At 42.6% G+C, this 13,361-nt stretch overlaps 1 protein-coding gene across 3 annotated transcripts in view; it reads right to left on the bottom strand.

Annotated features, from left to right (window-relative positions):
• ELAVL4 (ELAV like RNA binding protein 4) overlaps nt 1–13,361 on the bottom strand; it is an 89,788-nt gene that overhangs the window by 18,685 nt on the left and 57,742 nt on the right. For all 3 annotated transcript variants that reach the window (XM_077779762.1, XM_077779761.1, XM_077779763.1), the window contains exon 3: nt 6,751–6,854. In XM_077779762.1, coding sequence (XP_077635888.1) covers nt 6,751–6,854 — 104 coding nt within the window. The remainder of the gene's footprint in view (nt 1–6,750; nt 6,855–13,361) is intronic.

The following is a 13,361-nucleotide window of genomic DNA, read 5'->3' as shown; positions in this document are numbered from 1 at the left end:
CCTTCAAGAGATACTGGAATCATAACAGCTTTACTGGGCAGAGACAGCAGGGAAGCTCTAGTTCTATCTCTCAAACTCCTATACCTGTATCTGAAATTATTCAAATGAAGTTAGCAGGGCATCAGTAAGCAGAGCAGGTGAACAGAGGCTCTCGCCAGAGAGAAAGAGCAGCCTGGTACAACTGGGGTAAACGAGTCTGCAGTTTCCACTGCTGTGGCTATGTGCCCTCTCTTGGGTCCTTGGGGATTCAGTGTCCAGCCTCCCCTGCTGACCTTGGCAGGGAAGTGCTCCCACACTGCTCTACTATAGCTGTAATGGGGGAGGAGAGAAAGATGCCTTTTTATTATTAATAAGACTGAGGGAGGCAGTCTATCATTTCTGGGTGGGGTGATACCCGTCAGCAAAAAATGATCTGCCAACTCTCCGGGAAGCATTACGAGCAGTGATAGGAGAAATAATTGCTTATGCCGAGTGCAAAGAAAAGATGCTTCAGCGGAACAGAGGCCTTTAGCAAGGCAGGTGGATTGCGGGGTGAGGGAGAGAGGCTTAGCGCCCTGATGACCCCTGGCAAGAGGAAGAAGCGGGAGGGGCCAACTGCAACCTGCAAAACTCAAGTGTGGAAAGATCCCCTGGAGGCAGCGTTAGTGCTATTAGAAGAATCAAGTGAGAACAGAGAAATGGCTAAGCAGCATCACGGCACAGAGAGGCCGGAAGACAGGAGCACAGTTTGTTTTCCTTTCCAGAGAAGGGGAGTTTTTCCCTTCTGAAAAGCCCTCACTCACACACCTTCTCTTTCTCAGTCCTGCTCCCTCTGGAGCTGGGCTGCTGCCTTGTGATAAAGCTTCCCTCTTACTCTCACAGCCCCTCTCCTGACTGAGTGCCAACCCTCCTGGGTTCACTCCCAGTGGCGGAAGCAGCCTTTTGTCTCCTCCTCCCTGCTCCAGTCCTGAAACACTCACACCTCCGGTTTGCACAAGAGCTGTGCTCTGGGAATGTTTTCTTTAAAGTCATATTATTATAATTTGAGTAATAGCTTAATGCAATTATTAGAAAAAGACAAGACATAAAATAATTTGTAAATGTGTAACACAATGAGAAAAGGAAGGAAATACATAAAAACGTTAACAGTATTGAGTTGGGAATGGTTGATACTGCCTTCATTATATGATAATGTATTTTCCAAATTATTTATAAATAAGCATGCCTTGCTTTTAAAATGAGTAAAAAAAGCTCCTAAAGAGCTAACAAAAACCAGTGTCTCAGGCTGACAGAAATGTACCACCACGGCCTGCAAGCCGCTGGTTTCATCTATCTGACACCCCAGGTGACACACTGTCACCAGATGAGCCTTCTTGGAACTTCACTTTGACCAAGTCCCTCTCCTGCTCAAACCCTACAGAGCTTCCGGCTCCCTGCTCCTCCACCCCAAACCAATGCGCAGCCCTGCAGCCCCGTGAGCTCCCCGTCCCAGTGCATTAGAGAAGATCCTCGGCATGTCTGTGCCCCCCACGAGACAGGAGCTGCCGGAAGTAGAGCAGTGAACACTTCTTTACTCCTATGCTCCTCGAACTCAGGTTAAAAATCCAAACTGGTGTCCCACTACTCTGAAAGGTTTACTGAGCGTGATTCCAAACCCTCAAATTGCACTAGGGATCACTTTTTACTGAAGGTTCTCAGTGTAACTTGAGTATCAATCCAACTTTTTGTAAAGATATCTCTTTTGAAGGTAGATACTACAAGACATCTAATTTTCTTTGTTACTAATTAATGCAACAAAGAGCCGGACCACTACAGCTGGATTCAATGGAGTGCTTCTGAGTAAGAGGTGGACATTACAGTGTGAACTCAGAAGCTGCTGTTTCAGAACCCAAGATGAAAGGAGAGGGCCCAGGACTGGGACAGTCATCCCCTGTGGGGTCAAGGAGTACCAGGAATCATTTCCCAGAACCCACAGCCATTTCATCCAATGTGTCCCAGAGACAAACGTGATCTCTGTTGGAGACCAACGAGGAAAAAAGCTCGAGAAAAAGCACTTCCAAAACTCTCAACCAGGAAAATCATCTCCACTGTGCTCAGGGTTGAAATCCTGAGAAGAGACCCAGTTTCCCAAGTAGAGTGCCAGGCTGTTCTGGTAAGCTAGACATGAAAGCCCATGGTCTATGCCCCGTGCCTCTCTAGCACACATGGATGGAAGAAACCCCAGGGCACTGCCATCTCCCTAAATCCCAGAGCCTGGAAAGCAGGGGTTCAAGAAGAAATGACTTGAAGTCAGGTCTGTCCCCAGGTTGATGGCAGAAGCCCCAAACCACAAGTCTGTTTACTGAAGAACCTGGAGGAACCACACAATTTGTTTGCTTTTTATATCTCCTTCCCATGCCAGGGAGTATAACCTATGCATGCAGAGCCAAATACAGACCCAGTCTCATAGAACGCACGTACTGCTGAGCAAACAGGCAGTGTGACCTTCCAACATTTACAACCTATTGCTATAGTTATTTTTAAAACACCTTTCTTTACTCCAAATCTCTAGGACCAACTGTGTGGTCCTGGGTAAGTCTCCTACCCTCTTTGGGCCTCAGTTTTCTCAACTGTACAAAGGAGTGAATAGCACCTTCTTACAGGGCTATCTTAGGAAGTAGAGTTAATGTGTGTAAAGCATCTAGCCCCAAGGATTCAATCCTCAAGCATGTAAAGGGGTTACAGTACTGTTGGACACAGTAAATATTCAATATAAGGTAGCATTACTATTATTAGTAGTATAATTATAATAAATAATAATTACTATTTCAAGCATATGCTCACATATTAAGCATCTCCTCTTGTGGCAGAGTCCTTCACAGGACCTTTGGATGCTAGCTCAGCTCAGCTGCTGGTCACTCGTGTGCCTTTGGACAGGTCACTTCATCTTTGAGCCTGGCCACTTTCCTCCCACTAAACAGGTTATAATCCAAAGAATTCCTCTGTAGTCATGTCTGCAAACATGTACTAGATGTTCCTAGGAGATCAGTGTAACACATGCTTCCAAAAAATATACTTGTTTTACCAAGATAGGCACATTATCTGCAGTCATCCATACTACTCATAGGGGTTTAATTAACAAATCACGTTCTTTGCTTTGATGCTGTGTCTAGGCCAAGACTGTATTCTCTTTCAGGACAGAGGCCTGGCCTCTGTAACAAAGGAGTGAATAGCACCTTCCTATAGGGCTATCTTAAGAAGTAGAGTTAATGTGTGTAAAGCATCTAGCCCTAGGGATGTTTCAAGGATTAAATCCTCTCAAGCATGTAAAGGGGTTAGAATACTGTTGGACACAGTAAATATTCAATATTAGGTAGCATTACTATGTAATGCTACATAATACTACACATCACTACATGCTATAGACTACTATAATTTCCTTGGTATTGGCACAGAGTCATTACATCTACCTTACTAAAGGGACAATGAATAGTTGTTAACAGGAACCATCATTTGTGGGCACCTACCACTAGGAGCCCAGTAATGAATCATTCACATCCAATAGGCAAAACAGTGTTTATTGTATTAAAATTTGACTTCAGAAGTCACAAGCTGCTTGCCCACAGGTCAACTATTAAGTTTTGTTTGACCTGACTACCTATGCTTTAAAATTTTTAAGTTGGTTTCCAACCTTTACAAATTGAGAGATTTGGCATAAAAAAACCTCTAGATTTCGTTTTTTATTGAATAATTGGAAAATCTGGCAACAATCTGGGCTTAAACAATCAGCAGTAGCCGAAGAGTACCTGGGCTTTTTATTGCTCTTCACCTCACTATAGTCTCCACCCTTCCCTCAGGGCTTTCCAGAATGGAACCCTGAATCTAGCTGTTAATCATTAAAACTTAGGAATTAAAAAACAACAACAATTTAGGAATTAACTCTTGGTTTGCATGCAGCTATGTTATACATTACGTTTGAAGTAGAGTGCTTTGGGGAGCCTGGGTGGCTCAGTCACTTAAGCATCTGGCTCTTGGTTTTGGCTCAGGTCATGATCTCACAGTTTGTCAGTTTGAGCTCCCGAGTGGAGTCTGTGCTGACAGAGCAGAGCCTGTTTGGGGTTCTTTCTCTCCTTTTCTCCCTCTCCCTCTCTCTCTCTCTCTCAAAATAAATAAATAAATTTAAATAAAAATTTAAAAAAAAGAGTGGAGTGTTTTGCACAAAGCACTCCAGAAATGCTTCAGAAATGTGAGGAGGGACAAACTTGACCACATCTTGCAAACATGTACTAGATAGTTCTGGGGTGATCTCTGTAAAGCATGCTTCCAGGAAGATACTTGTTTTTTCCAGATATGCAAGTTATGTATTCCTTCTTGGGAGTCAGAGCAAAGAGATAAATCTCATGTCACTTATCAAAGCAGACTGAAGCAGAAGTAAACAGTGGCCTGAACGGCAGAAAAGCAATTTTAAAAAATTAATAAATGATGAGACTATTAACAGCACATGAAAAGGGTTGGCTTTTTTTCCCTCCCCTTTAATATGATTTTTACCTTAAACATTGTGTCCCTTTAGGAAAGGGAAGAAAAGTTAATAAAGGAACCTATCACTCAAACTTAATTTTTAGTATGGCAAATAAACTACTTTAATGAAAGGGCTGAAATCCCTAGGTTTGCACATTAAATTTTCATTTGTAGTAGAGGATGGAAATTATTGATTCAGCCGTGGCATCATGCATTTTGAATCCTACAATGCTTCGGAAACCCACGTTACTGCTGGGTGCAAATGTGTTGGCAGCAGTTTGATGCAGGGTGAGCACAGGGTGGGTGAGGGGGTGGGGCAGCGGATAGAGAGGAGAGAAGAAGGCAGACTGCCTTCCTGCAGAAAGAAAATAATCAATGTTCCTTGTCTGTAAGATACACTTAGACAAAGCACTGCTTCTGATGGCATGATGGATCAGGGGGCACATTCTGAGAGCAGAAAAGCTGGGTCCAATCAGTCTTTCAAGAAACCCAACAGCTTCATGGAATATTTAAAAAAGAAAAAAAAAAAAAGGTAAAATGGATGGCCGGTGATTTGATCCTAAACTCTTGGGAAGGTTTGGGTTTCAAGAAAACTGTAGAGGAAAAAAAAAAAAGTATGTTTCTCAGTTCAAGGTCAAGGTGTCCATCAAGGCAAGAGTAAATGTCTGACATTCTAATGCTGAATTGGATAGCACAGAAAAATCAATCAAACCGACAAATACAGCTCTCAACCTAGTGTGGCCTCATCAAACAGTCAGGGACATGAGCATCCCATCTTCACGTAAAGCGTAAAAATAGGTATGTTTTTCCTTTGGAAGAAATTAATCCTGCCTCTCAGAGGACTACCCAATAATTAAACAACTCTTAATTATTTCTCCATTAGATAACTCGTAGGGATTGACTGTAAGATGAGACTGGGGCAGCCTGAATCAAGCCCATTTGGGGGTCTTTGTGTACCACAGACTGTATGAGGTCAAGAAAGCAATCACCTTTGGAAATAAACTAAACTCAATTGCAAAAGTAGAGCGGCTTAAAATAAAGGAAGAAGGAAGGAAGAAACGCAATCAGATAATATATTCCAAAAAAAAAAAGAAGGTTTTTGTTTTTGTTTTGTTTTGATTACTTCCTAGCTGAGATTGTCTTAAACCAATAGTCCCTGTGTCAGTCTTGATGTTGGGAGAGTAGCTCTGTTGAACTAAAAAGTTCTGCTTTTGTGTTTTCATACGCTGAGAGCTGGTGCCATCTATAGATTTCCATTCTGGGAGAGGTTCTCTTTTGTCCTACTTTGCGTCAGACCTGCTGTCGTGAGGATAAGAGTGCCCAGGAGACACCTCCCTGTGGTTTAATAGGCTATGAAGGATGGGACTCATTAAGGGGCTGGCAGCTGCCCCCAAGCAGAATGCTGCCTGGAGGTGGGGGAAGAAGGGGAAGGGAGGCCGAGGAGGAGGAGACTCCATCCAGGAGACCACCGCTGGCTGTCAGAGGGGGCCCTCAAAGCAAACAGCATCACCTCCTGAAGGATCCCCACAAGGTGAAATCTGAACCGAAAGAGTGACGACAGAGTCGAGAGAACCTCTGTCTGGAGAAGCAGGCTCTGGGTAACTGTTTCTATTTTTCGACTTAAAACAACCCCACCTGAGATATTATCTATAGCTTTGATTATTTTCCAATTGCTCGAACGTTATTTTTTCTGTCATTCCTTTATTATGCTCCTAACAATTTGATAGTCCCCATCCCTATTTTACTAGTGTTTATTTATAACTTTTTTTTTTTTTTTTTTTTTTACTTTTCTGGTCTCAGTTAGGAGGGTCCTGTCCCTGGTTAGGTAAAGCCAAATTGTTTCAGCCTGCCACACGAGGCCTCTGCCTACCTCCCATCCCTATTTAGGCCATGCTATCCTATATGCTGTTCCCCGCTCATAATGTTTACATTCATTTTCATAGCTTCTCATGTGCTGTTCCCTCTGTGTGGAACAGCGTCTCTGGCTCAGCTTCTTCCCATGGCTCAGTTCTGGCCATCTATGCAGACTTGGGCTCACAGGCCTTCCTGGTGGGCCCTGACACCCCATCTGCTCTCTCGTCCCTTCCCTTTACTTAGCCTGCATCTCATTCTTTGTAATGATCTGCACCCTCCACTTAGCACTGTGGATGATAAATGTCCTTTGCATAAATAAAGCACACCACTTCCAGCTCCCTCATAGCCTGGATTTATGAGATCAAAGGAATGAAATTTAACCAGTGCCTCCCAATCAGGAGTCAGCATATCACTTCTTACCTTTATGGTTTTGGTCTGGAGTCTGAGTCCATTTAAAGTATTGATGGCTTTCTCTGCATCCTTTGGATCAATATAGTTAACGAATCCATACCCTAAACTCTGTCCTGTGGAAACATTTAAAAAAAGAGAGAGAAAGAGAGAGAGAGAGAGCTCAGTATCTTTATAGCAGTAATACTTTCATTGCAGTGAGTCAAAACCCTCTTCCAATATATGGTTTCTTTTACACTGGGGTTTACCCCAGGTGAAGTTTCCAATTCTTCCATCTCTCACTTTGGTCAACCTATAAACTCACAGCAGCTGCCCACATTGGGAACGGGTAAGTGCCCCTGCACATCCACATACACAAGTGTCCACTTAATTGGAAAGAGGTGAGAAGGTAGTGGAACAAGAGCAGGTGTGCTTTGTTAGATCTGAACTGGAGTCACGGGCTTTTCCTATCAGCTGTTTGACTGTAGAGAGAAGCCACTGGATGTCCCGTTTCCCACCCCTACCCCTCATGTCTTCTCTGGAGATAACAGCACTTGCCAGAGACAAGTTTGAAAGGGTTAATTAGAAACTGTGTACGAAATGACTACCAAGTACATTGCCTAGAATATAGTAGCTGCTCAACGAAAGACAGCTCTGCTATGCTCAGTCCTGTAAAACTGGGGCGAGCGCTGAATGCGGTAGCGGTGTCTGCTGCCTCAGTCATGCCAGCCACGCCCACACTCAGAAGGATGTAGCAGGATCTGAGCAGCAAAGACTGAGACATTTATAGTGAAGGCATGACCAGAATTTAAAGCAGTTGCTACAAATCATTGGTTGCCCTCATTATCCTCCCCGCCCCCCCCACCTGAGAACAATCTGAAAAAGGGGAAGGTTGTATTAGAAAGAACTGGGGAGCTCCTAACACAAAGGGGAGAGTGCAAACACATTCTGCAAGGAGGATTTAGCTCCTTTAGGTGGAGATGGCATCAACTTGTCTGCAAAGAGAGGTAGCAAGTGACAGGGCTCCCCCCTAAGTGAAATAAAAATAATGTGCTTGCGATCGTGCCACTGATTATAAATAGTCCATCAGCTCTGCCATGTGTCATCAGCCAGAAATATCATTAGGAAACTTTACATTTTTTGACATACCCTTTAAGAAACATAGAGCTTAGGGTGGCTGCAAAACCAGCTTGAACTTCCCAGGCAGTTATTGATTTGTGGGCGGGAGCGGAGCCGAAGGGGAGGAAAATGACAGGACGTCACATGTCAGGGAAGACTGATTACATAAAGCTCTTTCTGGAGTACCCGGGCCAGGGCTGGGAGACAATACAGCAAAAAGCCTGCCATGTCCTGGTGACAGGAGCCCATTTCAGCAGCCAAAAAATCTTTCTAACAGCTTCTGTTTTGCTGGTAAATGTCTGTGTTTGTGTTGGTTGTAGGAGGGAACCTGGGAAAACAAGTTGGGTTCTGGATCAGAAAATGGGTGACTTTGTTATCCTTTATAGGACACAAGCAAAGAGAATCATGAGGAATGGCTCAGTGCCCATTTTTGTCCCCAAAATGGAAAACCCAAAATGACTATTTTCCATTAGAATATTCCTCTGTGTTTTGGAATAACAGGGTCAGAACAGGAAAGACAGGAGCAAACTTGGCCAGATATAACCTTTATAGGCAGAATTAGTAACTGAAGGAAGAAGAGAGAATGCTGAGCACACTCCAGCTGCTGGGCCCCTTCTGCGTGTCGTGTATGTGTGTGTGTGTGTGTGTGTGTGTGTGTGTGTGCAGGAGAGTAAAAGTGTGAGATAGAGGTGTGTGTGAATTACAAGACCCTACCACATGTTCTCAGAAACTTCTGCAAATCCTAAAATACAAGAGACATTCGTTTAAAAATATCATTTATCCTAAATTTGGCTCCACCTCATCAAGCCCAGCTAAATTCACCTAATTAAATCCATTTTCATCATTCAAATTTATCAGTTCCGTTTTCCTTGTAAATAAGAGAAGCCCTAAAAACTGCAGCACTAAAATATTCTTACAATTATTTATTTTATACAGTCATGCACCAAGTTGAGATGCTTTGAAGGACATTTTTAAAGCAATAATCTCAATGATAAACCTTAGCTATGAGTTCTAGGAAACAAGTCAGACAGTCAATCTATCAAGCTAAACTGAATTTGTATAAAAATAAAATGAAATATGAAAAAATATAGACAAAACACTCACCACTTAACTGCAAACACTGAACCTAAACCCAAATGGTTCATGATTTGTCATGCTGATGGAATGTATGTGGCGAAATTGATCATGCCTACCAGTGGTGCACATTCCCTGATACACTATATCTTTCTAATTACCATATAGTTACAGAAATCTAACATAAATATAGTGGCTATGATTTTTACATTCTATAGTTTACCTTTGGTTCAGAATCTTGCTTCAGGTCCTAGGAAGGTTCTGAAGGTCAAGTGAAGGAAAGGACTCCTGCTCAGCAAGCGGTGTCATACCTCCCCATCTGCCTGTATCAGTCCCAAACCCACCATCACCTCAGGTTGACTGCAATTAGCACAACTGTGCTGTCATCACCTGTTCTAGGTTTAGAGAGAGACTGCACTTAACATCAGGAATGAAAGTGCTTTGGGGAAAAACTAAAAACAGATGAACACTGTTTCAAAGGAAGAGGGGGGGAAAGGTTAGAGATTCTCCTTGATTTGAAATAATGAGGTACAAACTCTGAAACAGAACACTGCATTCAAGCAGAGGGGGACGGAGGTGGAGAGCATTGCCTGTGACAGCAAAGACAGGAGATAAACTGGCAGCATAATGAAACTACCTGTGCTGAGCCTCATTCACAAACGGCCATCCTCACGTGCTTCTTGCCAACATAGGAGGAGTCCAGTTAAGTCTAATAAAAAATATTTGATGGAACTAAGCAGTCTCTTTTTAAAATATGTTTATTTATTTTGAGAGAGAGAGGGAGAAAGAGAGCACGTGCACAAGTCAGGGGAGGGGCAGAGGGAAAGAAGAGAGAGAATCCCAAGCAGGTTCCTCGCTGACAGCACAGAGCCTGACATGGGCCTTGATCTCACAAACGCTGAGATCATGACTTGAGCTGAAATCAAGAGTTGGACGCTTAACCGACTGAGCCACTCAGGTGCACCCCCTAAGTAGACTAAGCAGTCTCTTTAAAAACACTCTAGAGAGGATTAAATCCTAAGGTAGAAAATATAAAAACCCAAAATTTCTTTCAAAAATGATTAGTAGGGGGGAGGGGAGAGTAAAATGAGGAATAATTCTATGTTTTAACCTGTATGTATGGTGGGCATACATTGGTGAGTTCTATATTTAAATGCACATGGAAAAATGTAGATGAAACACATTCACAAAAAATACCAACACTATTTCCATGGGGACTAAGAGAGCCACCATGCTAGGGAGGCCCAGGGGACCCAGTCTGGAGCCTAGAGTGAAGTGTATGCATATCTGCATCCCAGAAATAGATAAGGTCCTCTTATTACTCCTTTTCCCCCAAATAGCTACATCTCCTTTTATCAGCAACATAGCAACAATATTTTCAGAACAGAAAATTTTTTTAACTTTATTTTTGTTTTCAATTTATGGGTTTATTTTTATAGCAAGTTGGTCAAATAAAACCATTAATTCGTTGAAGCTATGTTTATTGAATCATCAATAAAAAATAAAATCAATAAAGAACAGATGATATTATGAAGTGAAGACTGCCTCCAAATTTTATATACTGTAGTAAGTCCCTGGCTCCCTGATGCTCAGGTGATCAACCACCCTGACATGTGTTACCACTTCTTCAGAGTCCTGTCCAGCAGGCATGGATGAGGGATCCCCAGTGACCATGCTTTCTTGGTAGTTTGGGATGGAAACTTAAAATTAGAATATAGTTTCCAAGGGGAAACAGTTATACATAATGGCTATATTTTAAGGCACTTCAGTGTGTTTTAGAATAAAGAGGTTCATGATTTTAACAAGCTTTTCTTAAATCTGAACCTGAATATTTGTTTTTATAAATTGCAAATATGCACATGCACACACACAAACACATGATGGGTATTCCTACTCCGACATGGCAACATCTCTATTCTGTTGTAATAATTTGTATACCAACTTCTCCCCTTGGAAACCAAACACTTCTCCCCACAAGAATTAGTTTATAAAAGTTTGCTTTCTTGAACATAGTAGGTGCCCAACAACTATTTGATAGACAAAAGAGAGGATACATATGTTTGTACCAATCCTCCATTTCTAGAATGATTTGTGTTTGGGTGGGGGGAAGGTGGCGTACCTGGGGAATTCTTTTTCCATTTGTGAGAAAGGGAGAGCATGACAAGTGAACACCAAGGATTGGAAAAGAAAGCACAAAGGATGTCTGGGTAAGTTCTCCTCCAGCACAGATCAGGTGCTGCCCCCCTTCTACGTTTCCAAAGTGCTTTTCCACCCATTCTGTTGCATCTGAATCTCACAATAACCCCGTGGGAGAGATAATCATCATTTTATGGATGTGGAAACTGAAAATCAGAGAAAACAGTGATTTGCCCTATATTATAGAGCTGGATCTTAGTCTAGATCAGGGATTGGCAAACTTTTGTTGTACAGGGTTAGATCGTAAATAGCTTAGGATTGGTGGGTCCTCTGGTCTCTGTCATGACAAGCTTGCCATTGTGGCATGAAAGCAGCCATAGACAATATGTGTTTCAATAAAACACGTTTGGAAAAACAGGCAGTGGGCTCAATTTGGCCTTTTGGCCATAGTTTGCTGACCCCTGGTTTAGATCTTTTGACTCCAAATCCAGTACCCCTTGCCATACTCACAGTTAACTCCATTTGAACTAAAATGTCACTGACAACTATTCTAAAGCCCTGAAATACCTCCGAGGCTTTTTTTGAATCATCTAAGAAAAACAAAATTATCTTCAATAGTTTGTGCTAAGCATTTTTATTGTATTCAAACTCTAGGAATCGCCCTCATAGCTGGTTATAGCCCCATTTTCCTGGTAATTCTGTATAGAAGTTGTTTTCCCTTGCTTTCGGGGTCCTGGGGCTTATGACAGGAGGACCCCAAATGTGACATACTCAAGGCTGACAGCAACAACAGAGAAGCCATCACTTTGCAAGGCTGGCTGGAAGGAGCCTCAGCATTTTGCACTGCCAACCTGCACACTTTGCTCTTTCTTTCTTCAAAAATTGTCATTCTCCAGAAACTGAATAGCTATTCCCCTCATCTGCAAAGTCCCTGAGGGGGCAGCCAGATGGGTAGCTGCTGTTGATAAAAACTTCTGAGTTGAGTAAGGATTTTTGTGAATGTTAGAACCCCGAGCTCAGGATGGAATTCTGTTCTCCAAGCACATGATAAAATCCCCAGTCACCTTAAGATCACCTGCATGGCAGTAATCCACATGCAGGGTTAACAGCAGCCACCTCTAAATCCCAAGACTCCTTCCCTGCTGGTCTGGAGATGTCAGATGCCTCAAAACCTACCTGAACACACCCTAAAGAGGGTCAGAGAGAGCTGCCACTATTGTTATACAGATACACACACATACAGAGATATATGTAGTGTGTGTGTGTGCGTGTGTGTGTGTGTGTCTTAAAACTATATTTGCTGTACAACTTTAGTTAAGCCATTTAAGCTTTATCAGCATATTCCTTTATCTGGAAGAAGAGAGCTAATCCCTTGTCCTCATAATCAAAAAATCACTGCGATGGTTAACTATGTTAGCACATAGACTAACAGCAGCTACCATTTATTTAGGGTCTACCTTGTGCCAGTCACTGGGCTAAGTGGCCAGCCTACTAATGTTACCTAATTTACTCCTGTGTGAAATGGGTACCATCAGCCCCATTATGCTGATAAGAAAAAGAGGCTAAGACAGGTTAAGTAAACTGTCCAAAAGCAACCAGCAAGTAGGGTCCACAGCTAGGAATAAGCCCAGGTCTGAGATCATGCTTTTCTCTCCACAGGGCCTACCTTCTGTGAAAAGGCAGAGTGTCCAGCATCAAGTAAGCACTTGAGAGAATGCACACATTCTGCACTGGGGTCTCTTCCCCTTCTTCACACTGGCTGGGAATGCTCTGAGATTCTGGAGCACCCATGGCTCTGTTCCCACCTATCCCACCTCTGTGGTTTTACATGGTGTTGGGCAGTCTGGGCCTTGGCTTTTCTTCTGCAGGCTCAGGGTTAGTAGAGCCACTGGTCATAGAATTTCTCTTCTTTTGGTAGTTCACACAATTGCTTCAAACTAAGTATGGTTTAAAGTGTTTGTGCTCTAAGTGTGCTCCCTGTACCAGCATTGTTGGCATCATCTGGAGACTTGACACAGAAATATAATGATGTAAGAAATGCAGCTTCAGCTAATTGCTGTGTGGCCTTAGCTAACCAAGTTCAAGTAATGTCCCTACACGTAGGTTTCTGAGAAAACTATACATCTAATCCTTAGTAACAGGGAAGGGAAGCTCAAATGGGAAAGTCCTCAGAATTTCTTTGTATACACTATTTCTTTTCATACTCCAATTCTGAATTCCCACTTTGTTCCTTTCTGCTGCAGTAACTGCACCTGTAAAATGAACTTAAGATTACTTTTTCATGGAATTATTAGGAAGATTAAAAGTGATAATGT

The sequence above is a fragment of the Crocuta crocuta genome, unplaced genomic scaffold (genome assembly GCF_008692635.1).
Source record: "Crocuta crocuta isolate KB4526 unplaced genomic scaffold, BGI_CrCroc_1.0 scaffold168, whole genome shotgun sequence".
Taxonomy (NCBI): Eukaryota; Metazoa; Chordata; class Mammalia; order Carnivora; family Hyaenidae; genus Crocuta; species Crocuta crocuta.
Note: the sequence above shows the minus strand (reverse complement) of the source record. Positions and strands in the feature narration are given on the sequence as shown.